Here is a 25,455-nt window from a genome sequence, read left to right on the forward strand (position 1 = left end):
ACTTCTACTTCTACTTCTACTTCTACTTCTACTTCTACTTCTACTTCTACTTCTACTTCTACTTCTACTTCTACTTCTACTTCTACTTCTACTTCCTTCCTTCCTATGGCTAGTTTAGATTCACGCCCCTTCCTCATAGTATTCAGTATTCACCTTGTCCTGTTGTTTATTTGTATGCTTGCTTGCACAACAAGGAAAAGAAACAAAGAGGCAAAGCCAAACCCACAGAAATAAAGAACGAGCTGAGCTGTGTTTGTATTCACTTTGGCTTTCGCTTTCACATCTGCTTGAAGCTGAAGTAGAAGCCAAGTAGAAGCCAAGTAGAAGCCAAGTAGAAGCCAAGTAGAAGCAGAAGAAGTAGAAGCAGAAGCAGAAGTAGTAGCCGGATCGTGTCCTAGTCACTAGCCATGTTCCGGGAACATCGCGTCCAGCATAAATATGACTTGATTTTTCCAGCTACTGGACTGTAGACTGTATCTACCGCCCGGTAAGCCATGCAATGCAGGCTTCATTCTTGCCACCGAATCACTCACAACAGAATCACTCACAACATAAACCCACCTACCCACACACACCTCCCTCTCTCAGCGCGTTCCGCTCCTCTCCACGTAATGTTCCTCCGATGTCCGGTGTCCGGCCGCAGAGCTCTTTTTCTTTAGACCTTTGGAGGATCTCAACCACCAACCAATCAATCTCTATGCATGTTCAATCTCCCTCGTAAGGCAAATCTTCATGCACTCTCAATCTCCCTCGTAAGGCAGTCCACTTGACCACCCCGTGTTGATAGGTCCCCAATCCGAACTGCTGATGTGCTCGCGCTCCTGGTTTCTGGGAGGGGTGGGCGGCCGAGGGCCCGGATCGAAGCCTACGGGTCGGTTCTTGAGAAACAGTTCTTCGTACATTGGGACCTGGGCCACGAGCGCGGCCGTGCCTGGGGAGTAGACTGGGTGAGGTGGAATTGACGCCGAAACTGGAGGAGGGGTGGTTACTGCGGCTGGCGCTGAAACGCTTGCTCCTTGCGCCCCAAAATCTGCTCCTGGGACCATCGACATGGTTGCTGCTTGGCCTGTTGGGTTTAGTGGTGTCGTGGGATATCCTGGCATCGAGATGTTTGTTTGTGCCATCGGGTACGCTGGATATGCGGGATATGCTGGTATTGAAGGGTTGGGCGCGTTGACTTGTGCCCACGGGTATGTTGGCGCTGTTGGATACGCCGACGTGGTTTGGGTGACTGGTTTTGCAGGATTTCCCTGCGTCCACGGGTTGGATGGTACCCGTGTGTTTGCTGGCATGTACTGGTTTGGCATCGACGGATATGCTGCATTTCCTGCCATCAACGAATGGCCTGGCGCGGATTGATCCGCCTGCAACCACGGGTGAGTTGGATACACTGACGCGGACGAATCTGCTGGGTTTGCTGGCATCGGCGAGGTAGAAACTAGGTTGGGCGCCGCTGAAGGGTATGCTGACGTCGACGGGGTTGCCCATGGCCCTGTAAAACCATGTGGCGTAGGCACCAACCCTCCGTGTGGGTGTGCTGCTGCTGGCTGAACGACGCCGGACGACTGAAAGACGACCTTCCCAGGCGCTTCTGAAACAATACTCGGCTCGCGCTGGGTTTGAGCTTTGGAGGGATGTTCTGTACCACTTGGAGGCTCAGTGGGACTGTCATTCTGGAAAGTCGATGAGTCCCGTTGCTCTTGTTGCCCGTCCCAACCAGCACCGTTGTTGGCAGCTTGGTTGTTGCTTTCACCTTCTTGCCAATTAGGTGCACCGTTCTCCCAGTTCTTATGCTGTTGACCAGTTTCGCCACCGGCATCCCAGTTTGTATTTTGCTGGCCACTTTTACCACTGCGATTCTCTTTGTTTGAGATGGTCGACGATTGAATCCCGAGCCCAGAACCATCCGACACTTTTCGACTTGGTGGCAACTTGTAAGTCAGGAAGTCGACATCAGGCGCGGTGATTGGGATTTGTTCGTAAGACTGCGTCGAAGTAGGTGTGGCGAATCTGGCTGGTGGGCTGGGTATCTTCCCTCCCAAGGCGCCTTTGGCCCTCAAGACCATCTCGATCAGTGCGGCCTTATCCAAGCTCTCCAGTGCGTTTGCATCCTCATCTGCCGTTGGCTCATGTCCGATGTCCACCCCGATTTCCTTCCGGATCTGTTCTTTCGTGCGATACTTGAACACGAACCGGGCATAAGGTTCTTTGAGATTGTCAATGTATTCCGGAACACACCTCTTTTTACTGTAGATGTATCCCTGCCCAGGGTGGACTTGTTTGGACGTCCCGATTCTCTCAGCGATGGCTTGAGGTACATCGTATCTGGGTTCTTCTTCAGCGTCGGGGGCTATCGCAGTTTCCGCTGCGGCTTTCGTGGTGTAATAGGCACCATGGGGACCATAAAGAGCTCGCTTGTTGGCCTGGCCCGCGTTAGAAGTCGGCTCGTCGTTGGCCTTCGCGTCGTCATTCGAGTTGTCATTTTGATTGTTGCCCCAGTCTCCATTCGCCTGATTGTTGCCACTACCGGCGTTTTGGTCGTTGTTCTCCCAACCTTTGTTGTTCTGTTCCGTCTGGTCCCAACCAGCACCATTGTTTGCTGTATCGTTGTTATCTTGGTTGTCATTTCCCCAGGTTGGGTCATTTCCAGAATCGTTGTTGGCATACCCTGTATCGTTTTTATCATCACTAACCTTTGCAGCAGCATCAAATGCCCAGGTGTCATTGCTGTCATTGTTGTTGGTGTTGTCGATCACATCTTTGGGAGGATCTTCAGCATCCTTGACTTCCGGGTTAGTGGCGGCTTTTGCCTCTTCTTTTGTAGTGTCAGGAAGATCTGTTTGTTGCCGAGTTGCTGGCTGCTGTGCAGTGTCAACATCAGCTTGAGTGACAGTGGGACCGGGTCCCGAGCTTGCAGCAGCTGTGACAGGTGGAATGGTGGCCTCGCTTACAACGGGGTTAGGGCCCTGAGTATGGAACAGTGGTACGTTGTGAGGCGGAGGATAGATTGGCACCATTCCTGGCACGAAGGGATGAGCTGAGCCCGCAGGCGGAGGCACCCAGACTGGAACAGGATACTGCGCTGGCTGTGGTTGAGTTGTCGACCAAGGTCCTGCTGGGAAGGGTGGTGGGACTGGGAATGATACTGGTGTTGGACCGGGCATCGGCACTGCTGTGGGTGGAGGGTTCGTTTGATGTGGAGGAATTGCTGGACCGGGAACTCCATGCACCACGAAGGAGCTACCGGGTGGGGTTTGCGACCGATAGCTATCATGAGGCAGGTTGACCTCAGGATAGTAGCCGTAAGCCTTCCGTTCAGCGTCGTACATGTAATGGCGGTCATGGGGAGGTATAGGATAATCCGAGTATGGATTCATGCCTCTATGGTTGGGCCCTTCGCGGTAATCCGGCTGGGGTGCAGGTCGGTCGTATTCATGCTCTTCTCTCCAAGCGGTTGGACCATGATATCGAGCTTGATCATCGTACCTCACATAAGAGGATGTAGGTCGGTGTTGCTGAGGCCCTCTACCGTCACCGAAGTCGAAGTGAACACGTCGTTCAGGCTTTGGAGGACGGTAAGGAGGGGTTTCATATGAGGGCGTAGGTGAAGCTCGATATCCATGTGACGGCCGGGCCGGGACGTGATAGACCAGGTTTGGATGATAGCTCTGAGGATATGAGGCTGCCTCATGCGGTACATATGGCGCAGGCTGACCTCCCTGCGGATGCCAATTCCACCTAGGGTACCCATTCGGAGGGGCATCACCTTGACTACCGTAGTAGATTGGCGGTTCGTCACTCGGACCGTCGAAAGATCCAGGCAAACCGGCAAAAGGATTGTCTGCTTCGGCTCCCGTGTCGGGTTCCTGTGGGGTTTGGGCCAGTTGATGTGTTGTTTGACCATCGGTTTCAGGCCTTGAAGCAAGCACATCACTGTCCGCGGCGGAAGAAGCTGTCGACATGTTGTTCTCCTCTGGGTCGGGGATTCGGCAGCGCAATACTATGACTTCGATTGTGCCGAGCTCACGAAAATGGCTATGGTCAACACCCTGAGGCAGTTCTGGTACTGTGGCGGTGTGTTAGCTACCAGGCAATTCTTCGTCAAGAAGGACAAACCAATGTTGTAGTCATCAAAGCGCCACTCGCGCCCCATGTATGTTCCATCTCCCATAGGTTTTTCTTTCTGTCTCACAACAAACTCAACTACACTTTTACTTGGGGATGTGTCTTTCTTCCAAGGTTGTAGATTGACTCTGTTCCGGTTACACTGATACTCTCCGTCGATGAAGACCACCATGGCCAGTCCTTCGTAGATGAATTTCCGCGACGCGAGGCGGATACAGAAGGCCTGAGGATGGTCAGGAACAGCGATGTAAGTCTCGAGGATGCCGTCTCCATATTGGGTGCCATATTCTGGAAATGAAGAGCCTGTCTCAGCCCACAGGACCTGACACACAAGGTCCTTCAGGGCTGGCATGGTGTAGACTAGAGGTGTTATGGACAGTGTCAGTCGGAATGGAAGAAAGAGTGTGGCTTATTTTGTCAGTAGGATTTCAGAAGTGGCGGCGAAGAATGTTCATCGGCATTGAAGTTATCTCGGCGTCTCACACCTGACCTCCGACAGTACTACTGCCTGAGGCGTGGGACGGCATCATGTTGTGAAGACGTTGCAAGCAGTGCGGGTAAAGATCAAACAGTGCAGGGTCTGGTCCAGACACGCAAGGAGGCTACCATGGACCGACAAAACTCAACTTCATGGCCAACTTATGCGCCCATATTCAATGTCTCCGAAACGGCCTTTTGTCTTTAGGACGGACACCGCTGTCAGACAGTAGGCAACGGTCCATAGCAGGATGAGGCAGCCATCTGGTAAGAAGAGAAGTGAGGGCCAGACACATGCAGATAATGCAGATATGCTATCTCAGCTTACACCGAGACCGAGACGTGTATAAGCATGTGCGTGACTTGGCTGCCTCAGCTCCATCATCTATAGTTGAGCGGAGAATGGATGTGGATGTGAATGTCCATGTCTGATTTCTGATGTTGATGTCGATATGTCGCTCGCTGTTTTAGCGCAGGCAGTGTCAATCTGGCCGTTTGTGCCTCTCGCTGCTTTAACCTGATTCCACTCCCGGCTCGCACTCAACACTGCGCTCTGGCCTGGCCGATGCTCGTGTCTACCACTCTGGACACCTAGAACGCCACTTCAATCATCTCCTTGCCTGCCAGGTCCCTCACATATCGGTCGTCGACCAGATACTCCGTCAACATGACCGCCACAAAGGCCCAGTCTCAAAAAATCTTCGAGAAACTCAAGTCGAAGCCTGCCAACAAGGTAAACCGCTTCCCCTTCTCCGCTGCTCAAGGAGTCCACCGCGCGTGATCTGAAACGTCCGTCTTGCTGACATTGTCGCGTTTTGTCTAGATATGTTTCGACTGTGGCCAGAAGAACCCGACTTGGTCGTCCGTCCCGTTCGGTGTTTACCTGTGTCTCGACTGCTCTTCGAATCATAGGAATCTGGGTGTCCATATCTCATTTGTGAGGTCGACAAACCTGGATGGTAGGCTCGCTCCCGTTTGGATGTAAGACCCAGAACACGCGTTGACAATATACAGTGTGGCAATGGAGCCAGCTGAGGACCATGAAAGTCGGAGGGAACGAATCGGCCACCAAGTTCTTCCAGTCCAACGGTGGAAGTGCGGCCCTGGCCAGCAAAGATGCCAAAGTCAAATACACTTCCAACGCTGCGAACAAGTATAAGGAAGAGCTAAAGCGCAGGGCAGCAAGGGACGCCGAAGAGTACGCTCCCTTATCCCTCAGACACATGCAGAGATCTTACAGGGCAACAGATACCCAGAGGAAGTGGTCATTACCGACGACAGTGCATCTACCCCTGCCGATAACTCGTCGACACCAGCCAGCGAACCAGCCGATGACTTCTTTTCCTCCTGGGACAAACCGACTATTAAACGACCTAGCAATCCTCCGTCACGCAGCGGTACACCTCCGGTGGTTTCCCGTACAGCGTCCCCTTTCCTCTCAGCCAACAACACTACCAACGGCAGCGCCTCACGCCCCAAATCTCCCTCTCCGCTGTCATCGGCTGCCAACGACGCTGAAAATGCCCTTCCCGCTCCGACGGCGATTCGCACTACCTCCTCATCTGCAATCCGTAAAGGACCGTCCGCGGGGGGCGGAGCCAAACGCACCAATATTCTGGGCGCAAAGAAGACACAGAAACTTGGTGCCAAGAAGATTGCGGGCGACGAGATTGACTTTGAGGCCGCCGAAAAGGCCGCAAAAGCCGAAGCAGAGAGGATAGAGAAGCTCGGCTACGATCCCGAGTCGGAGAAAGCTGAAGAACTGGCCAAGAACAAAGCCGCGGGTTTTGGTGCCACTACCAAAGAAGTCCCAGCCGCAGCCATCACTCCCAAGGTTGGCCCTACCGCTAATCCGACCCATGCCCGAAGTCCCAGCGAGGTCGAACGGTTGGGTATGGGTGTAGGCAGATTGGGGTTTGGGCAGATCGGCACAAACAAGTCTGCTGCGTCGACGGCAGCGGCACCCAAGAAACTAGGCTTTGGCAGTGTTGGCGCAAGCAAAGCTCCTGTGGATGGTAAGAGACAGCGTTATTGCTGATTTCTGCCCTCAAATTTCGCCTGCTTTGTCTTTGTCATTTGTCTTCTGTTTTTTGTATTTTTTTTTCTTTCTTTGGAGCAGCACGAGGCCTATCCGTCTCTCCTTACCATGGATTATACTAATCCCCCATACAGATGAGTCGGAACAATACGCGCGCCAGAAATTCGGCACTCAAAAAGGCATATCATCCGACGAGTTTTTCGGGCGCAACGCCTTCGACCCATCCGCCCAAGCCGAAGCCAAGACGCGCCTCCAAGGCTTCGAGGGCGCCACGAGCATTTCGTCCAACGCGTACTTCGGCCGACCTGAGGACGACCTGACGGGTCTTGAGAGTGGCGAGTATGGGGATATCGAGACTGTCGCCAAGGATTTCGTCCGCCGCCTCGGTCTTACCGCGGGCGACGATCTCGAGAATCTGATCAATGTCGCTGGAGAAGGTGGGAGGCGGTTGAGAGGTGCGGTGGCGCGCTATCTGAACAGCTAAGTTGAGCGGAGAGGGAGTGTCGGTCTAGCCTTGTCTTTATGGCATCTGCATCCCACGGAGGATCCGTACCTGGGCAGGCTCACTTGTACTTGGGCTGTACGTACTCAAGGCACGGAGGATCCATACCTACCTAGGCAGTAAGTACTCAAGTGAGCTTGTCCGACTTGAAGATCTGTGCGTACAGTAATCTGGCACAGGTGGCGGTGGCCTTGGACCTAGAACGAGGATGTAGTGGAAGTGGAGTGGGAAGGGGAAGGGGAAAGCAAACAACAAGACACGATAAGACGGGAGATACGTATGTTACTGTGTACTGTGTATATCTAGGCTGGTGGATTATCCATCGTCCATCGTCCATCGTCCACCATCCTACAAGAGCCTTCCCATCCATCCAAGCCAGCTCCGGTGTCGCTTTGACTCTGTGACTGTGTCTTTATCGGCCGGCGATCCAACCCAGTCCGATCCAGGTCGATTCGACCGAGTGCCTGACCGATGATGGAAGAAACGAAGATATCAATGTGTGTTTAAACGTGTTTAATCGTGTTTATGTCGGTGTGCGTTTTTGTATCTGTGTCTGTTTCTGTTGCTGTGTCTGTGTCTGTAGGTAGTCTATACAATCTCCTGTCCCATGACTACGCCAGTACAAGTCACTACCAAGGTAGACATGAAGTGTCCCCGTTTACATTGCACCGGTCGAGTATTGTCTGATATATGTACTCCGTAATCTCGTCTGGACCACCTAGTACGGAGTAGCCAGAGTACGGAGTACACTTTATGGTACGGAGTAGCCAGACTACACTTTATGGTACTGATCGAGTACGGATACACTCATTGTCCAGTATATGTAATCTCGTCTGGACCACCTAGTAGGAGTAGCCCGAGTACGGAGTACACTTTATGGTACTGACCGAGTACGGATACTAAGTCTCAACACCAGTCAACAACTGAGATTTCACGTCACATTCAAAGCATCAAAGCGACCAGGTACTGCAATGCTCACATTCAATTGTGCTATTGTGCTAGAAACCACTACCTAAACGGGACAATCCATTCAGCACCATCCTTGTCCAGGCCATCAGGAATGCGCCGTCAGCTTGGGATTTCCACCCAGCCGACGACGGATCCAAGTTTTGTGGCCCGAGTTCCTCTGCGCCTACTGCTTCTGCTGCATGAACAGTTGCCAGAAATAGACTCCAAGAAAAGAGGGAGTCAGGAGGTTCCGCTCCGAGCATTTCGGCACAGATTTGGGCCACCAATTCTCCAAGCCATCCATCGGTGTAATGAGCGGCTTGTTCAGAGACAAAGAAGCAAAGCAAGAATCAAGTGTCAAAAGCAAACAGGGAATAGATGAATTCATCCATTAATGATGTCGCCAGTGGTTTCGGCCAGGGTGATGTTTCGTCCATCGAGGTCGGCGCAGTAATGTCATGTCAATCAATCAATCTGAAGGGTCATCATCAAGTCGTATGAAAGGAGTGGCTGAGTCTTCCGAGAGAACTCTATAAGATGGTGTTTTAACGGGCACTGCCCTTGTTGCTGATGTCTTTTCACATAATGAAGCTCTTGCGCTTCTCGGCACTGCTGAGAACCAGGCGTGGGGTGTTGCGTCTTGCTGGCTCGACTTCAACAAATGCTCCTCCCAGAGAATTGCCTTCGTCACTGCTCAGGCTCTTAGCACTGATGGCTCCTACACTGTCGACCGATGACCGTTCCCGGGACTTTTCCTTGATCTCAGAGCCGATTGCACCATTGGCAGCAGCTCGCAGACTGCCAAGGCTTGGCCTGCTCGAGAGGCTGGTGCTGCCAGCAAGCATGGAATCATTGTCGGATGAGACGGAAAAGTTGAATTCATTCTCACTGCCGGGTGTTCCAGCTCCGGAACCGGATTGACGACCATCGCTGCGGCGCTCACGACCAGCACGAACCAAGTCATGAACGGCCTGACGGCGTTGTCGAGTTGCAAAGTTTTTGCTTCCCTCATGTTTGGCAGTGGGCTTTTCCTGAAGCTCCTGAAGTAGCGGGGGACCCTTGGGCTGTCTGACAGGATGCTCTCCCGCTCTGGCTTGTCCAGGCCCGAATGTGCCCGTGGCAGGAGTTTGCGGAAATCCTGCCGATCTCACGCCGGATGCCCTCGTCCATTCGCCCGCGGTCTTGACATTGACGGACGAGATGTTCTTGCGGTGACCTCGTCGGAAAGCATTGGCAGAGGGAGGGGGCAAGGGCTCAACCGATTGCTGCGGGGACGGTGTCGACTTGGGAGGGGTCTTTGAGCGAGTTTCAGTGAGAGGGTACGAAGTTTCGTTGAATTGTTGCTGATAGCCAGGCGTGGTGGTGGTGGGTGGAGGCGAAACAGAATGGGTACGACCATGAGGAGACACAACCTGTCGTTGTTGAACCGAACTGTCGACGACAATGTTGGACTGGCCAGTCATAGGGTTGTAGACAGCAAAGACTCCCGGACTGCCAGGAACGGGTTGAACAACTGGTTGCAAGCCCTGCTGGAACTGCTGGTTGTACAGGCTCAAGGGAGAACCGACGGGAGACTGGAACTGCTGTCCAGTATTGTGCACCATCCCGGCGTTGAGATTCAGTCCTCCCAACTGCTGGGCCGCAGCAGTGACGTTGAACAACTGCTGCTGGAGAGCTCGTTGCTGTTGTGCAAGGTAATTGTTGGTTGCTACCAATTCATCGTACAAGGTTTGATCCATAGTGTCGGCGCCGTCGACGAAGTCAAGAGCGGGAGGGGCCAGGACATGCTCAGGAAGGGAGTAGGACTGATGGAAGCTGTTCCTGAACGAGTTCCGATTGCCTGCAAAGTGCATGCCAGTGGCCGTCTGAGGAATCTGGGCTCCATGGTACGAAGGGCCGTACCTGCTGCCCTCTGGACCTAAACCATTGGTGGCAGGAGGGACCGTGGCCGACTTTGGAGCGGTCCGAAGGCCAGCCAAAAGGTGGCCGCGACTGGTACGTGGAGTCGAGTTGACATTTGCCTGTTGGGTCTCGTCGATGGTTGAGATTTTGGGAGGAGGGGCAACACTGAGACGTTTGATGTGAGACCCTTTCCCACGAGAAGCATAGCCCGGGCCAGAAACGCCAATCGAGTTGTTGAAGGGAGACTGGTAGGTCATTTGAGCAACACCGCCAGCGTCGATGCTCATTGTATTCTAGGAATAACGAGTAGTTTGCAAGCCGAGAGATAAGAGTCGGAACAATTCAAAAGCCCGGACCACGTAGGTTGATTGCCTTGGAAAACAGAGGATCCGTGCGCTGCCGACGCGTCGAAGTGAATTGTAATGAGTGTGTACGGTCTTTTTTTTCAACGATTAGAAGATTAGTGAGGGTCGGTATCGAACAAAGCCGTATCGTAGTAACTTCAAGGTACTATTGAGGGGAATCTAGAAGCGTGAGAATGCAACAAGAGATGGCCCTTCCTGGTCACCGAGGTTAGTGGTTGAGAATGACACCCGCCATGGACGATCATGAGACATACCAAAAGTTCAGCCAGCTGTGGCACAAGAAGCGTGGAGAGAGAAGTGATGGCGTGCGCGAGGAACAGATGATCGAAATGTACAACGCGGTTTCGGTCTGTGGCAAAATATATTCAAGGTGTGCGTAGTGGGACAAGGAAGGTGGTTGCGTTGACTGCGGTCGGATGATTGCACGGCAATGATCGATTCGGTATTTTCGACTGGTAGAATGTATGGACGATTAGAAGTACTGTAGTGCGAGCGAGATGGGTGCGAGGACCGAGCAGTTGTCGAAGAGAAGCAGTTTTCGCGAGCCTGCGATGGGAAGATTCGAGGCTGGTTCTGGATGGAACCCGTGTATGGCCGAGCTGGGAGCTTGGAGGTGATTAAGGCGAAAACGGCGTGGAAAGAAAGGAAGGGCGAGAGATGCGAGGTTTGGGAGGTCGAATGTCGATGCCAGTATCGACGGTGAAGGGAACGATACAACAAAGGTGGAAGAGTGACTGTGTGGGTGGATTGTATAAGAGAGAGGGAGAGGAGCGGTGGTGGTGGTGATGACAGCACAAACGAAGTGACAGAAAAAGGAAGAGACTATCTAAAAGATGGAGGGGGGGATGCGGTGCGTGGATGGATGGTGTAGGGGAGATGGTGAGCAGCAGAGGACGAATTGGACGGGAGCAGAGCTGAGTTGAATAAGAGGCATTGATGTGATAGCGCCGATGTCAGAGGCATTAGTAGTATGTCTGACAGAAACAATAGAGGTGCTGCCGCGACCTTTTTGGCCGGTATTGCCAGCTACTCTCTGTGTCGGACAACAGCATTAATAAGACGCAAGGGAGCTGCCACGCCCAGTGAGCGTCAGACGGTTAATTCGAGCCTCTAGAACCACTGGCTGGCTGTCGATGATTGGCACTGCTGGCCCTGCTGCAGGGGCACCTCCCTCGGGCCCTTAGCCGGCATTCTAGGGGGCAGCGATTGGCTATGTGGCCCCCAGCACTGCATACTGAGCCGGCTTACAGGGGGCTTACAGGGGGCTAGGGCGCCTCCACCGCCCACCCAAACGTGGCCGGACCATTCTGTCAAGTGCAAGCCCAAGCTCACGGCACAAGCCCAACGTAACTGTGCTTCCATGGAGGCGTCTATTCTTGTCACAGATGCAGACAACAGGAACGAGCTACCTATGGGCACATGTCTGTAGATAAGGTGGCACCTAGTGCTTGCAACTGTGCATCCAATTGTCATCTCGTATCGTGTATACTGCACCTCCAGGGTTTCCGCTATTGAAGAAGCCACCTCTGAAGACATTCTGATTGACGACTGACTAACTACCTAAGCTACATGTACCTATGGTGCCTAGGTATGCTGGACCCTTCAAGACGAGCGTCCCAGACCACTGTTTCAACCTCGTCGTGTTACGGGGTCGGCAATAACAAAGAACCCGCACAGCAGTAGATCCTACTAGGTAATTACCTATAGGTACCTACAAGTATCTAGGCCTAGGTAGGTTATGCCCACCACAGGAACCGAGTCCAGGGGTCACGGGGCCTTAGGGGCTGCCTAAGACACTTCTTGCACGTATGCTCATCAGGGGGAATGCACCTAATTAATAATTCATCAGGATCATATATTAGTATCCCAACATAAGGAGCGAATCTTCTGCGACTATCCGTACAGAGTACTAGTACTAGGGACCACGGATCTGTCAACTGTCGATTGTTTCGGGCTGAGCTTCAGGGAACCATCCTACTGACAGCGGCTTGATCAGCCGGTGTGAACCCTAACAGCTTGCAAGTAAGTACAGTACCATTTGAGGCTGTCGCCGTTTGAAATCACAACAGACCCCTTTTCGACACATTCTTCGACTACAGTATCACTGGCAGATACGCCCGCTGTCTTGCTGAGCAGACTTCAGCCAAGTGTTAATTCATTCCGCCAGACTAATCATGTGTAATTAGTAATTAGCTGAGCCTTTTTGAAAAACGAGGCTTTTGACAGCAGGGGAGATTGCCTCCCGTGGTTTGAGTTTGGAGATGGGTCTCGTATGCATTTCGGATTTGCACATACGGATACACCTAATTAGACAGACCATGGCATTTCCGGCACAATCTGAACGTTCGTGCTGCAAACCAGTGGCACAGGACCACATGGGATCTTAGCCTCCAGACCGTCGATGGTCAATGGACTTTGCGCCTTGTCCTTCTGTTCCAACAACCTGCACTAATCATTCACCCCTTGAGGGGACCGGACCCTGCAGATGCGCGATCGCGAACGCGACACCGGATCCTGAGCCCGATCACACAAATGATGTCTATATTAAAGTAGTACTCCGTACACTGTACAGAACCGAGTACTTTGGGCAGCGGGCATCCATCTCAACAGGAACTGTACTTCGTAATTGCTGCTTGGGACGCTGCTCGAGTCATGTCAAAATGCTATCGGTTCAGACTCCGAGTCTAGTGAGGTACAGAGCGGATGGTTTTCCCTATTAATCTCATAGTCAAGTCGTTCCCCATACTGTACAGCCTGGCCTTCATTTGATGTACAACCCGTGGTTCTTTTTTTTCTTGAGCCGACCATCCCATGCTGTTGCTATGCAAAATCGTCCATGCCGACAACCGTGATATACTACGTACACTTTTTTCGCTTACTTCTCCGTCTCCCTGTTCTTCACACCATAACTGCCCGTGGCATCGTGCGCCGCTCTGGGTACCACATCTGATTCAGAACTCGAGTAGACGTCGCGAACCGGAAGAGTTTGCGGTTCTTTGACGGTAGGCGATTTCTGGCCTTCATTGATACTTTCACGCTCTGGTGACAAGGTCGCATCGTCGTGGACAGTGACCTTGGCTTCCTCTTGGGGGGTTTTGGTGCTTTGAAGATGTGCAGGTGGAACCTTGTCTTCTTTTTTCGTCTGTTGCTCTCGGGGTGTGACAGACTTCTTGCCCGATTGCGCAGTCTTCTCGTCCGGCTTCGGGGACCTCTTTTGAGCTGGTTGTGCGGGTTCAGGCTCTTCCAGTAATCGGGATCGCGAAGCCACCTCTTGCTCCTGCTGCCGTTGCTGCTGCTGGGCCTTCCTCTCCTGAATCTCGTTGACTAGCTCTTGTTTCTCGGCCTCCAACCCAGCATCAAGCTCTTCATCGTCTTCCAGTTCACCCTTGTAGACCTCGGGATATCTCTGGAAACACTGTTGCATGTTCTGGAACTTGTCGATACACTCCATCCCCTTGGGTTCCTCTGTCGAGAAGACGAAACACGAGAAAGCTTCGCGGAATTCTGGTCCGCAGGGACCGTGTGCCATTCCACCAAGGCATGGGCAATCCCAGTTGATCTCTCCGGTCTCTGGGTTGAATGCTCCCTGGCTGGCTGCCTCCTCTTCTAGTTCTTCGGGAGATTCCCCAGGGAGCGATTCCGACTCTTGAGCCGAGACTGACGTTGAGGCATTTTCGGAGGACACGGTCTCTGCAGCGGAATGGAGGGCGGCGGAGTTGCTTTGTGCTTGTCGCTGTCGGCGCGAAGTCAACGCTTCTAACGGCGACTCTTCGGTGGAGTCTTCTACGGCGTCAAGATTGGGGTTCAAAAGATCTGACACACAGATCGTCAGTCCGCAACCTTGTCAAGTCATCGGTAGTAAAGGGAACCAGGAGATCCAACGTACTATGCTGTGGTTGCTCGGCGAAGACGGGGCTGGTGTTATAGTAATAGACGCCTGCAGCCGCAATGCCCCATCTCAGTAGAGTGCCCTTCCAACTCCTTCGCGCATTCACCGGCGACGAGCTCACAAATCGCCTCCCAGCGGCACTCCGCGGCGCAGCGAGACCAGGGCGAGCTGCCGATCGCAATACCGATCGAGCGGCTGGTCGGAACATGATTGGCAAAAGAATCTAGAGCTTCTTCCCGTCCTGTCCTAGAAACTTAGGAGCGACCGAGACATAATATGGCACCTGGGGGTTAGAAACGAACGACAGCAGCTGCAGGCAAACTTTGGAATGGGAAGAATAATGCTCTGGCATACAAATCCTTGATGCAATGGAATATTACTAATTCCTGGTACCTAAATTAATGCTGGTACCACGCTTCGGCAGTGTATGGTGCGCCGTACTTTGGGCCCAGAGCACCATGGCAGATCATTCACCTTGTTGTCGATGCAAGGCTCCCAGGTAAAGCCTTGCAGGTAAGGAGGAGAGGACAACACGGTGCGAATATATGTACATGTAAATAGTGCTATCAGCAATGGCACTCCGCTACTTCACGTGCCAGCTCCCTGTAGTCTTGCGCGATACTCCTTATCCGCCTCCAGGTCCATCTTGTTTGCCAAATAAAGTGACCAGGGGTCCAACAGGAACTGTATATCTGCATCCTTGTCATGTGTGTTGAAAGCCCGAACCAGGACATAGACGTTGCTTGGAATCCCGGAAACCTCTCGTGCAGGGATTGTGTATATGCGAGCCATCTTCAACTGGGCATTGCTGACGGAAAACTCAGAGTTCAGATTCCCGGCTGTGGTCTTCACATCCAGATGGTACACAGGCGGCTTGACCACCCATTTGGCTGCGTCCGAGTACCCCTGAGCAAGGTAACGGGTGAAGACCTTGCTGGTGTCTTTGATGGTAAAGCTGGCATAAACCTTCGGCTTGCCATCGCTGTTCCGATCGGGTGAAAACGTCTTGTTGCCGTCGCGGGTCCGCAGAGGGCTCGTCCAGTGTTTGTTGGGATCATAGGCTTTTCCGAGCATGCGACGGAGCTCGTGCGAGACCTTCCTCTGCCCAACATACTCCAAGTCCTCATTGACCGCTGGCGTCAGAGTTTTCTGGAACATTTTTCTCCGCATTTTCGAGCCGCCCAATAGCCCGAGTAATTTTGCCCCTCCACCGCCGATTGTTGTTCCTGACCAGCTCGACTCGGCTTTAGATACGATCGACTTGTCATCATCATCCAGGTAAAGATCCGCGGCATTCCAATTGTGGTCCATCAGAAGCCCGCTAGTGCCATCGGCGACCTGGTATGCCAAAGCGAGACCTCCCATGCCGAATTCCTGCAGTGAAGCAAAGGGAACGAACATTCGTACCAAATCGTCCTTCAAAACCACTGTCTTGTAAATGCGACGGGGAGTGGTTCCTACCTTCTTCCGGGGATCGAAATCGTCAATGTCTGTCACATCGTCCGGAAGGTCATCTTCGAGGTTGAGAGCGGAAATCCCGTGGCGCTGAAACCATTCATGGACCTTTGGTGGCTTCTCCGTCAGGGCAATTGTAAGCAGAAGCGAGTGTCGGTCCTCGATTGCGCAGAAACCTGCAATTGCCTCGACTAGGTCGGCGGGTGTCTTATTCTCCTCAAAGTACCGTTCTTTGAGATAGATCTCGAGGACCTCGTGTTCAGTTGCGAGCACAACACTTCCGTCTTTGGCCCGTCCTGGGTGTGCCTCCTGCCCAACTGGAACAGACCACTTTTGGATCACTCGTGAAGTCGAGAAGACCTTCAAGGCTTTCAGTTTAGCGACTTTTTCCATCTTGCCGCGTTCCTTCTGTGGAATCAACCTGTTAGAGGCATTAAGTCAGCACTATCGTCACGAGCACAAACACGAGTAGAGCAGATATTGTGGAAATCGGAAGAGATGAGAAAGCTGTGGGCGGCAGAAAGTCCACTAGACGGAAGTTACACACCTTGCGATGAAATCCGCTTTTGAACGTAAGTCGTCCTGGCAAGCCGTGTCAGAGTGTACGACATCCACGGTTTCAGCGATGCTCGTAGCTGCTCGGGTCAGCCTTCTCCTGTCGACACCAAGCTTTCTGATGAGGAGCGGCATCTTGAGGATATCTTCAACCTGGAACGCCAATAGAGGAACAAGGCCCTGGAAACTTTCAAGTAAATGCACTCGGTCAGCAATGAACCACGGGATGGGTTCCCTCGCACATCCAAGCGCATCCCAGTCATCCTTGTCCTCCGTCGTGTAGATTGGCCATATACTGTGCGTTTGAAGCGAATCAACAGCAGTAGATGTTTCGTCTTTCTCGAGTTGTTTCTCTAACTCCAAGAACAAGCTCCTGATGTAGGCCAGAGGATCACCTATGTTGATTAATGTGAGCTCGCGGACAACATCCGAAATAGTAGCATCTGCGACTAGGAAGAAGTCGCGGAAGAGCCTCTGACACGATGGATAGATGTTCTTGAGGGCCACAAATCGCCGGAGGCATTCCGGGCCACTCCACAGGCAGTCCTGTACTTTGGCCCAGCGCACTGGTCGGCCCGCTTGCGTGTTTGGTATGCAGATAAGCGGCTTTTCCGTGAAATATTTTCTATATCTACTGTCAGTGACGGCTTTCAGGGAGAGAAGATCAAGTCATAAACGTCACATACCTTACAAGTTCCTCGTCATCCGAATATCGTGCTTGAATTTGCTCAAGCAGCATGGTGGCCCGATCCACCGGTGCCGGGTCGCCTTTCCCGCGCATTGATTCTAGGCAGCGTAGGTAAAAGCTCACATTTCCCTCCACGCCTAAACCAAGAACACCCAGTCTTCGCCAGCGTTGGTCAAGAGGATCGGCGACGTCAATGAAAGGCACTTGGCCCTGTGCCTTGTCCACGAGTTCAGGGATTGGCAGAAAAACGTCCCGCAAGGACTTTGTTATGCCACCTCGGCATCGCACCGGCGATGCCTGTATTTCTTTTATGACGCGTTCTCGACTGAGCTCTCGCGAATCATTCGGGAAAACACCGCCGTCATCTTCGAACCAACTTGAGTAATGGTTCCAGTTGTCTCGGAGGAGGACCAAGAAGTCCTTGGGCTCGTTGGACTCCATGATGAACAAAAAATGGCGGGACAGGCGAAAGTACCTTGGTTGACTCAGAACACGTTCGGTCAGTCGCGGCAGGATGGACATGCCGGCAACACTCTCAAGCCACTCAAACCATCGGGTAGTATTCTCTCTGCCAGCGGTCGAATAGTCGGCATGGAGGAACGGGATCTCAGGCCGGCCCGCGAAGTAATGGCTCGCGGCGAAGGGATTTTTCGAAGGCAAGTATGTCTCCTCGGCGCGGAAACGAGCGGAACCGATCCCAGTCGTGACCCAAACATGTTTGACACGCAAGTCGTCGATTCTGGCATGGAAGAGGAAAGCAAGCTGGGAAATGAGCTGTGGAACGGTCATCGAGTACGGGTTGAAGGATTCCTTCATGTGCTCATTGATGATGCCAAGGGCGATACTGTCTTGTCCAAGGACTTTCAGTCCGAGCTGCAAATACAGTGAACGAGCAGTTGGATGATTGGCTGCATCTTCACGGACCAACGAGAGTCTGAAGCCCTCAGGTGCAGGGCAGTTTTCCGCCTCCTGGGGGAGATAGATGTATTCCTCCTTTGCAGACACCCATCGACCGTCACTGAGCGGGATTACCGGCAAATCAACGATTCTTTCATGATTGGCAGCCTCGAAGGAGAGTTTCAACAAGATTTCCGCAAGTCGGGTATGCCAGGCAACCGATTTTTGCTTTTGGAATGAGACAGCATCTTGGTCCAGCAAGGCTGATAGGTGGTCCAAGAAGATGGAGTCGGTCATTTCCTTCACTCCGAGCAGCTCTAGATTCTCCTTTAGGGAGTCGGAGTATTGAGGACTTAGATAACGCTGATCGCTTGTTGTAGTGGAGGTCATCGGTATACCCTCTTTATCGCAGAAGTCCTTGGGGACATGAAACAAAGAACATGGCATTCTCAGTTCGGAAGTCCGGCATTTCAGCACACGCTCTTGAGAAAGCTGCGCAATGATCGCCTGTCTTGCGGGCGCAAAGAATTGAGATTGCGTCGATTTGAGCGGGATGTATCGAGGCCAAATGTAACCTAGCTGGCTATGGCTGTATGTCTTAGCCACAGCCACGAAAGCATCCACAAATTCTCGTCTAAGGGACCAGTTCCACTCCGAATGGTCCAAGATGTCCTCTCGGTTGGCAGAGAGAAGAAAATCTCCATGCAGCAAGAACTGTAAAAATCAGCAGGGAGATTGGGCTTCAGGGACACCACGCACATTGAACCCGTAGTCTCTGATGGGAAGAAAAGCATAAACCTTCTGGGGCTCTATGGTTTCCGTTTCTGCAAAGTCTGGAAAGGCAAGCATGATTTGTGATTCAGTCGCTCCAGGTCGCTTGGGCTCCGGTGCAAGACTCCTTGCGGTGTAAGAACTGACCAAATACCGCATCGTTTTGTCGTCCTGGGTGAGCTCAACGGAAGTCTCCTGGTGGGATATCCCGATGTTCTTGCTCAAAGTGGTCTCCCAGGGAGCCCCGCCTTCATGAATGATGATTTTGACCCTCTTCAAGCGACGTAGAAACATCAGCATCCGAGGGTCGAATTGTTTGAGGTCAGATAGCAGTCCTTTCTCCTGGTAGTCGGGGGACAGTTGCAAGAGGATGGAGGTCATCGATGGCTCGGACGGACCCGGGAAAGGCTCCCAGATGGGCGCTATCATACCCAAGACCTGTCTCTTGTCGAACTTGAAAGTGTACGAATTGGATGAGATCCAGACAACATCTGCAGCTTTGAAAACCGACTTGAACCCAATGCCTTTCTCTCCGACATAGCTCGAAGCACGGTCTTGCCCTGCTTTGGTACTGCTACCAACCCTACAGATGGCTTCGACATTCTTTGGGCTGAAGCCTCGTTCGTTGCAGTCGACCCGCAGATAGCGGTTCTTATATGTCAGAGTAATACTTGGCTCGGCGACGTCGTATTCATTGTCATCTGCGTTCTGGATCAACTCCAGCAGAAAATGAGTTGATTTTTGGTAGAGTTCCTCGGCGAGTCTGTGACGATGGATCAGTTGTGCTCGGCATTCTTCTAAAAATGTAAGGCCCTGCGTACGTGTGAAGAGCGTTCTGAAGGTTTTGAACGTTTCGGTTTGAGCCTTGGCCGGTTTCGAGTCCGGCTTCTCGACGGATGGTGTCAATATGCCGCCGAGCCTGGTCAGGCTGGGGTTGAGCTTGAGCCAGGGCAGCCATCTTACCGCGGTTCGGATATGAGAAGAAGAAGGTTACAGAAAAGGTGGTGGTGGGCAGCCTTATCAAGCCCTCGTTGGGACAGCCCGGCTTCGTGGCTTGAGCTTTCAGTCCGACTCGTAGCAGATAGTATTAGTGATCGGGCGAACAAGCAGTCAATAGCCGACGAAGGGCGCCAACAAGGCTACTACTAGTACATAATTAGCGGCAGTCCGCATCCCCGGATGCAAGAAAGCCAATGCTGCATGGAAGAGGTGACGGATACAGCTACCAATTTGAGGGCAGCTGATGATGGAAACCAAACGGCCGACTAGTCCGTCCACCATGACTTACGCTGCAACCTCACCGGGTCCATAGAAAAGTTGCTTCGATCCCAAGCGAGGACCGCGAACAACTAAACCAGAAAAGAGAGATAGGCGAACTAGAGAGAAATGGCCGTGATCGGGCGAGTGGGAAGATGGGGGCGGAATCTTCTGCAAGACACGTCGACATGGCCTCGAAAGCGGGACACAAGGCAGCCATAGGCGTGCTCCGTACAGAGTAGTAGTGAGTAGCATACCTGGTACGTACGTCGTACGGAGTAGTGCAGTGGAGCGCGCCCTTGATGTTGCCTGGTCTATTACGGAGTGCTGCGTAGAGTTGCCTCGCAAGGCAGAAAGCTCGATGGCGTCTGCTTTAGGCGACACGTCACGCCGCTATATGGTCAATAAGAGCGGCAGCAAGAGATATCTACATTCAGCCTAGTTCCCTCTCGGCCCGGGGCCTTACTTGAACCTCTTTTCCTTCTTCATCATATTCGAGGCATCCTGTATATTATCATCAATGGCTGACCTGCTGTCTGATCGTTCTAGCAATCTCACATATACTAACACTGACATGTCGAGAGCAGGGCAGTGTCACACAGACCACAAATGGCGGGGGGAGACGGAGTACCTCTCCCACATGTTGCCGCCTGCATGGCCCCCACCCCAACTGGGGGCCTTACGCAGTACAGAGTACAGTGCTTGATAATAAACTCTGTCTCGGATTGAGGCTCCTGGCCAGTTATACAGCGGTGCCAGCCTGAAACCAGAACCCCGTTGAAAACAATCGAGTCTATCGTCGCCGCCATGTCAGAGCTCGACAGCTACAAATATACGTGCTGTCCATTAGAAGGCCCTTGGTTTCCTCTGCATGCGCTCTGAGCAAGTCCCGGCCCGTGCCGTTAGCAATAATGTCGCAACAAGGCTACCAGCTTTCTGCCTCGGACGAGGATGGCCTACCGTTGCGCCCGATTCATCCGCGAAACCCAGTCTCCTCCTCTTACACTCCACTCTTGAGTCAAGAAGAGGAGTCATCACCATTTCAGCCTCAAGCAAGTCCCATTCTCGAGGCCACAGAACCGACACTTGCCCACGACCACACAAGCCCAACTCCACCAAAGCAACCGCATTCGCAGTACGCCACTCTTCAAACTGTAGATATTGAAGACAGAACCAGCAATAATCCGCAACAACCGACGCTGTCCACGGGGTTTCCGAGGACACCGCTCTGGAAGCCAGTCTCGCTCAGATGGCCCGTTTTGCTCTCCACCCTCGTTGTCGCTCTGGTACTCGGGCTGGTGGTGGTTTTTCTGTTGGCGTATTCCGTTGTGCACGATGGCCTCGGGCATGACGACGGCTCTTCTGCCATCCTTTTCGGATGGCGGTTTACTCCCACCCTCGTCACCGTTTTATATGCAATACTGACCACCATTACATTGCATGACGCCGCCCGGACTGAATCTCTTGCGCGCATGTCCCACGTGTCCGGCGCCTCCTCAACTTCAAGCTTGTTCAAGAACCCCGGACAGTGGTGGTCTATCATTGCGGACAGCTTAAGGAAGCGTGAGAATCATGGGCATCTCAACTACTTCCTTCTGGCAACTGTACTCGTTCATGTCATCGGCTCCTTGTTGATTAACCCTCTGTCCTCGGCCTTGTTGCAAAGTCAGCCCGTGGAGCTGGTTTCGAGGGTACCGTTTACTCGATATGCGGTTTCTAGCGATGATGCTATCAGCATGGCGGCCGATGACCTTGTGTATTTCCGAACCATCGGCAATATTCTCCAAAATCTCACAACATCCGCTTGGTTGACGGACAAGTACGCCATCGTACCATTCTCGCCGTCGTCTGTGACTTTAGACCTTGGGATCGCTGGGACAGAAAAGGCCCAGCAATGGCAAGCGAACACGACCGTGCTTTCTGTCGGGCTGGACTGTCAAGCAATGCAAGTGCAAAAAGCCGTTTGGGTTGAGAACGTCACCGAAGATGGCTCGACATCCCCCCATCAGTACAACTCACTGTTGCTGACGGACAATGAGGGCTGTGAGGCAGGCATAAATGGATTTTCTCAATACATGACTTTCTACGGCGGTGGCTCATGGTTTGCACCACCCCGTGTTGTTTTGCCCATTTGGGATGACAACTCCTCAGGCCAGTATTATAACGCCACGCCACAATGTGACGATCGACAGGTTGTGCTGTCCACCAACGGCACCTGGAGTGGTGATACGTCAGATAGCTGGAACAAATACTTCAAGGCCGCGGCATGGTCCTGCAAGACCTCGTTCTACGCTGCCGACATGCTTGTCACCGCGACCACAGGGCCGAGTGGGACCACTCTGGACGTTGATGATGCCGTGTTCAATGCTCGTCGCAGTCTGCTGCCGGCCACGAGTCTCGATCAGGATCGCTTTGAAGATGCCTTTTTGAACCTCAATTGGACCAGCATGATCTATACCCCCAACACCAACTCACTACCGAGCTTTGGAGGAGTGTCGGCATTGCTGGCGGCCATGTACGATTTCAATCCAGGCAGCATGATGGACACTGGGTCTGTCGGAGAGAGCGCCCGAAGAATCAAACAGCGTTTCCTAGGTGAAATGATGATTGCCAATATCGCCGAGAATGGACCGGTTGTGCATACTGGCCAGGTCATCGAGAGTCCGCGGAGGGTCGTTGTCAACCTCCCCATCGCCATCTCGCTGGCTGTACTTTTCCTTGTTTCAGCTGGGCTGATGGCCGTGGTTTTGTTCCTCTCGGGCCGACGTCCCTTGCAATTGCACAATGACCCTGCTTCAGTGGCAGCCGTGGTCAAACTCATCGAAGGGAATTCCGTCATCCGCGATTGTTTTAAGGCACGGGACGACGGCAATGGAGCATTGTCGGATTGGAAATTGGACCACACAACCCATTTTTTGCGCGACGGACTCATACGGTCAGTCAAGACCGTCGATGAAGAACCCGGTGAGTAATTTCCCTCGCACCCATCCCTGAGCGCGCTGACTTCCGAATACAGCTCCTGTCCCGACTCAGACAGATACCCATCAAGATTGGAGACCCTTCGTGGTACGACGGCTCGCGGGCCTCCTATTGCTGTCGCTTTTGACTGTCGTATTCGCTGCGATCCTGGTGCTCTTCGTACTTGCGCATACCGCCGGTCTCTACGAATCCGCTTTCACGTATCAGACTGACCTGCTCCCTTCCAGCAGTGACCTGTTCACGTTTGCGCCTTATTCGATAGTGCCCACCCTCCTCGCTGTCGTTATCAGTCTGTGGTGGGATGATCTCGACGGGGCTTTCCGCAGACTCCAACCGTATGTGACCATGGCTCATAAGGCGGTGCCTGCTGCGCCTAATATTGGCCTGTCATATTTGGCCACGCATCCAGTCGGCTCTGTGGTCAAAGCAGTCAGGAACGGACACCTGCTCGTGGCATTGGTTTCTGCCGGCGCCATTCTCACCCAGGTCTTTACCGTGTCCATGTCCGCATTATGGCAACGAGCCGACGGTTCTCGGACGGGTGAAATGAACCTGATCCGCAATTGGGAGCCGAGGACTCAGCCGTTCGTTTACGTGTATTCGGTTGGGAGTTCCATGGGCGGAGGCGACCCTGAGGGACAGGATATCCTGTCCGACTTCTACGGCCACCTTTCGACCAACTGGCTCTACTCGGCAACCCTGCAGCTTGCATACAACGGATCAGAACCTGCTTGGAGCATGGACGGCTGGAGCTTTGTGCCAGTGGATCTATCTTCCATAACGGAGTCGCAGATGTACACGAATACCCCTACGACGAATTCTTCGTCTACAAGTGGGAATTCGACGTTGGGCAAGAGTGTTAATATCACCATCATCACGCCTGCACTACGAGCCACGGCAGATTGTAGTAGCATCGAATCGACCACGAATCTATCAAGCTGGACTACCGACTGGGACCTGACCGACCCCGGAATTTGGAATGTCTCGCTGAATCCAACCACGCTGACCAAGGGCTATGAAGTCAACGGGCAATTCGAGCTGAATCGCGAGGCCAACTTTTCGACAACACCGATCCTGAGCCGGGAAAGGACGATTCTGTGTTGCGCCAACGCGTCCAGTCAGGCCCGCGACTCGGCTGCGATTGGCTACTGGTCCAACAACTACCCGCAGGACCTGGTGTACGACTTCGAATCGTCCACGGGTCTCTATCCTCGTAACTTCACCATGAAATGGATCCGAGGCACTGCGGATCAACACTTCTACTCGATGAATTCGAGCTACGCAAGAGGCTATGGAGAAGCCGACGATTTCCGGCACCTCATCTGGAAGGAGGCGCCTCGAATGTCGGCGCTCAACTGCCAGCCTCGGATTGAATGGAGCAACGCCAGCGTGACGGTCGACATGGCCACAGGTCGCGTCTGGAAGTATTCAATCATCGACGCTCCCGAGACAGTCGACTGGCCTTGGAGCGACGCATATCTCACCCACAATTACAGCCAGCCGGGAGACGGGACCGAATCTGGGGTCATACACGATCAGGTCACCGTCAGCTACGGCGTACTGTTCCAGGACGCTCTAATGTTTGCGGCAGACCTGCAAAAGCTTTGGCCCAGTGGCGGGTCAACCACTTCCCACGTGGAAGATTTGGACGACAAGAACTTCAACTTTCGTCTGCCGCCTCAAGGCCTCAACACCGATCTCATGTCTTACTCCATGTATCAGCTCGCGCAAGGCGACCTGGAAGTGTTGATGGACCCCACTCAGATGGCACGGCTCGGGCAGCGGGTGTTGTCGACCTTCTTCCAGCATTTCATTTCTTCCAACGTTTCTGCCAGCGGCGGCTGGGGCTTTCAGCAAATCGGGGCTACGTTGCCTGGGGACCTCGGGCAGATCATAGATGACGGCTCGGGCGCGTCAAACCATCAAGATCAGAACAGCAGCTTGACGACGGACACGAACGCTCCAGCCCATGTGGATATCGCGGTCGAAGTTCTGCAGATGTCCCCAGTGGCCGCATATATTTCGTTGATCATCCTGTTTATTCTGGCACTGGTGACGATGCTGGTGTATTGCGTGGGCTACCGACATTTGCGGAAACTGAGGTACGACTTTGACAATCTGGCCAATGTGATCAGTGTCGTCTATGACAGTCCCAAGCTCCAGCGCTGGATCCAGCAGCATCCTGATCCCAAGGAGTGGACGAGAAGGAGCGGTCCTGGACCGATGCCTCGAGTGCAACTTGGTCCGTTCAAAGGAAGTGGTGGACGAGAAGTATGGGGTATTGAAATTGTGGATGATGATGATGATTATGACGATGACGAACGGGAGGCGTAGCAGAGTACATTTCTGTTCTATTTCTGTTCTGTCTCTGCCTGTCTCTGCCTGTGTCTGTTCCTATCTCTGTGCATCCGTATAGGTGTTCTGTATGTATGTAGTACACTATTAGTAATCCCGATCCTGAATCTAACTCTGATACGAGTGAGTGCTGTGCTGTGCTGTGCTGTGCTGTGCTGTGCTGTGCTGTGCTTCGTCCCAGACATACAGAGATACCTTATAGATATACCTCACAGACATACAGACATACCTTAGGTACAGTGAAGTGCCGGG

At 52.9% G+C, this 25,455-nt stretch overlaps 6 protein-coding genes across 6 annotated transcripts; 2 read left to right on the plus strand and 4 right to left on the minus strand.

Moving 5' to 3' along the window:
* Positions 1-740: 740 nt before the first annotated feature.
* On the minus strand, positions 741-4,477 carry A1O3_10248 (uncharacterized protein; the record flags this gene model as incomplete). The annotated part of the gene is made up of 2 exons (XM_007740338.1): positions 741-4,066; positions 4,117-4,477. 2 exons carry the CDS (start codon positions 4,475-4,477, stop codon positions 741-743), a joined length of 3,687 nt encoding a protein of 1,228 aa, XP_007738528.1.
* Positions 4,478-5,269: 792 nt separating this feature from the next.
* On the plus strand, positions 5,270-7,124 carry A1O3_10249 (uncharacterized protein; the record flags this gene model as incomplete). Its single annotated transcript, XM_007740339.1, has 5 exons — positions 5,270-5,335; positions 5,426-5,561; positions 5,617-5,800; positions 5,851-6,617; positions 6,775-7,124. 5 exons carry the CDS (start codon positions 5,270-5,272, stop codon positions 7,122-7,124), a joined length of 1,503 nt encoding a protein of 500 aa, XP_007738529.1.
* A 1,544-nt stretch (positions 7,125-8,668) lies between these two features.
* On the minus strand, positions 8,669-10,279 carry A1O3_10250 (uncharacterized protein; the record flags this gene model as incomplete). The annotated part of the gene is made up of 1 exon (XM_007740340.1): positions 8,669-10,279. One exon carries the CDS (start codon positions 10,277-10,279, stop codon positions 8,669-8,671), a length of 1,611 nt encoding a protein of 536 aa, XP_007738530.1.
* Positions 10,280-13,232: 2,953 nt separating this feature from the next.
* Positions 13,233-14,454, minus strand: A1O3_10251 (uncharacterized protein; the record flags this gene model as incomplete). The annotated part of the gene is made up of 2 exons (XM_007740341.1): positions 13,233-14,170; positions 14,244-14,454. The coding sequence occupies 2 exons, from the start codon at positions 14,452-14,454 to the stop codon at positions 13,233-13,235; spliced, it is 1,149 nt and encodes a 382-aa protein (XP_007738531.1).
* A 380-nt stretch (positions 14,455-14,834) lies between these two features.
* Positions 14,835-19,570, minus strand: A1O3_10252 (uncharacterized protein; the record flags this gene model as incomplete). Its single annotated transcript, XM_007740342.1, has 5 exons — positions 14,835-16,122; positions 16,249-16,881; positions 16,943-18,555; positions 18,601-19,375; positions 19,434-19,570. 5 exons carry the CDS (start codon positions 19,568-19,570, stop codon positions 14,835-14,837), a joined length of 4,446 nt encoding a protein of 1,481 aa, XP_007738532.1.
* A 1,210-nt stretch (positions 19,571-20,780) lies between these two features.
* Positions 20,781-25,182, plus strand: A1O3_10253 (uncharacterized protein; the record flags this gene model as incomplete). Its single annotated transcript, XM_007740343.1, has 2 exons — positions 20,781-22,833; positions 22,886-25,182. The coding sequence occupies 2 exons, from the start codon at positions 20,781-20,783 to the stop codon at positions 25,180-25,182; spliced, it is 4,350 nt and encodes a 1,449-aa protein (XP_007738533.1).
* Between the last annotated feature and the right edge of the window lie 273 nt (positions 25,183-25,455).

Source organism: Capronia epimyces, assembly GCF_000585565.1.
Source record: "Capronia epimyces CBS 606.96 chromosome Unknown aczIQ-supercont1.11, whole genome shotgun sequence".
Lineage (NCBI taxonomy): Eukaryota > Fungi > Ascomycota > Eurotiomycetes > Chaetothyriales > Herpotrichiellaceae > Capronia > Capronia epimyces.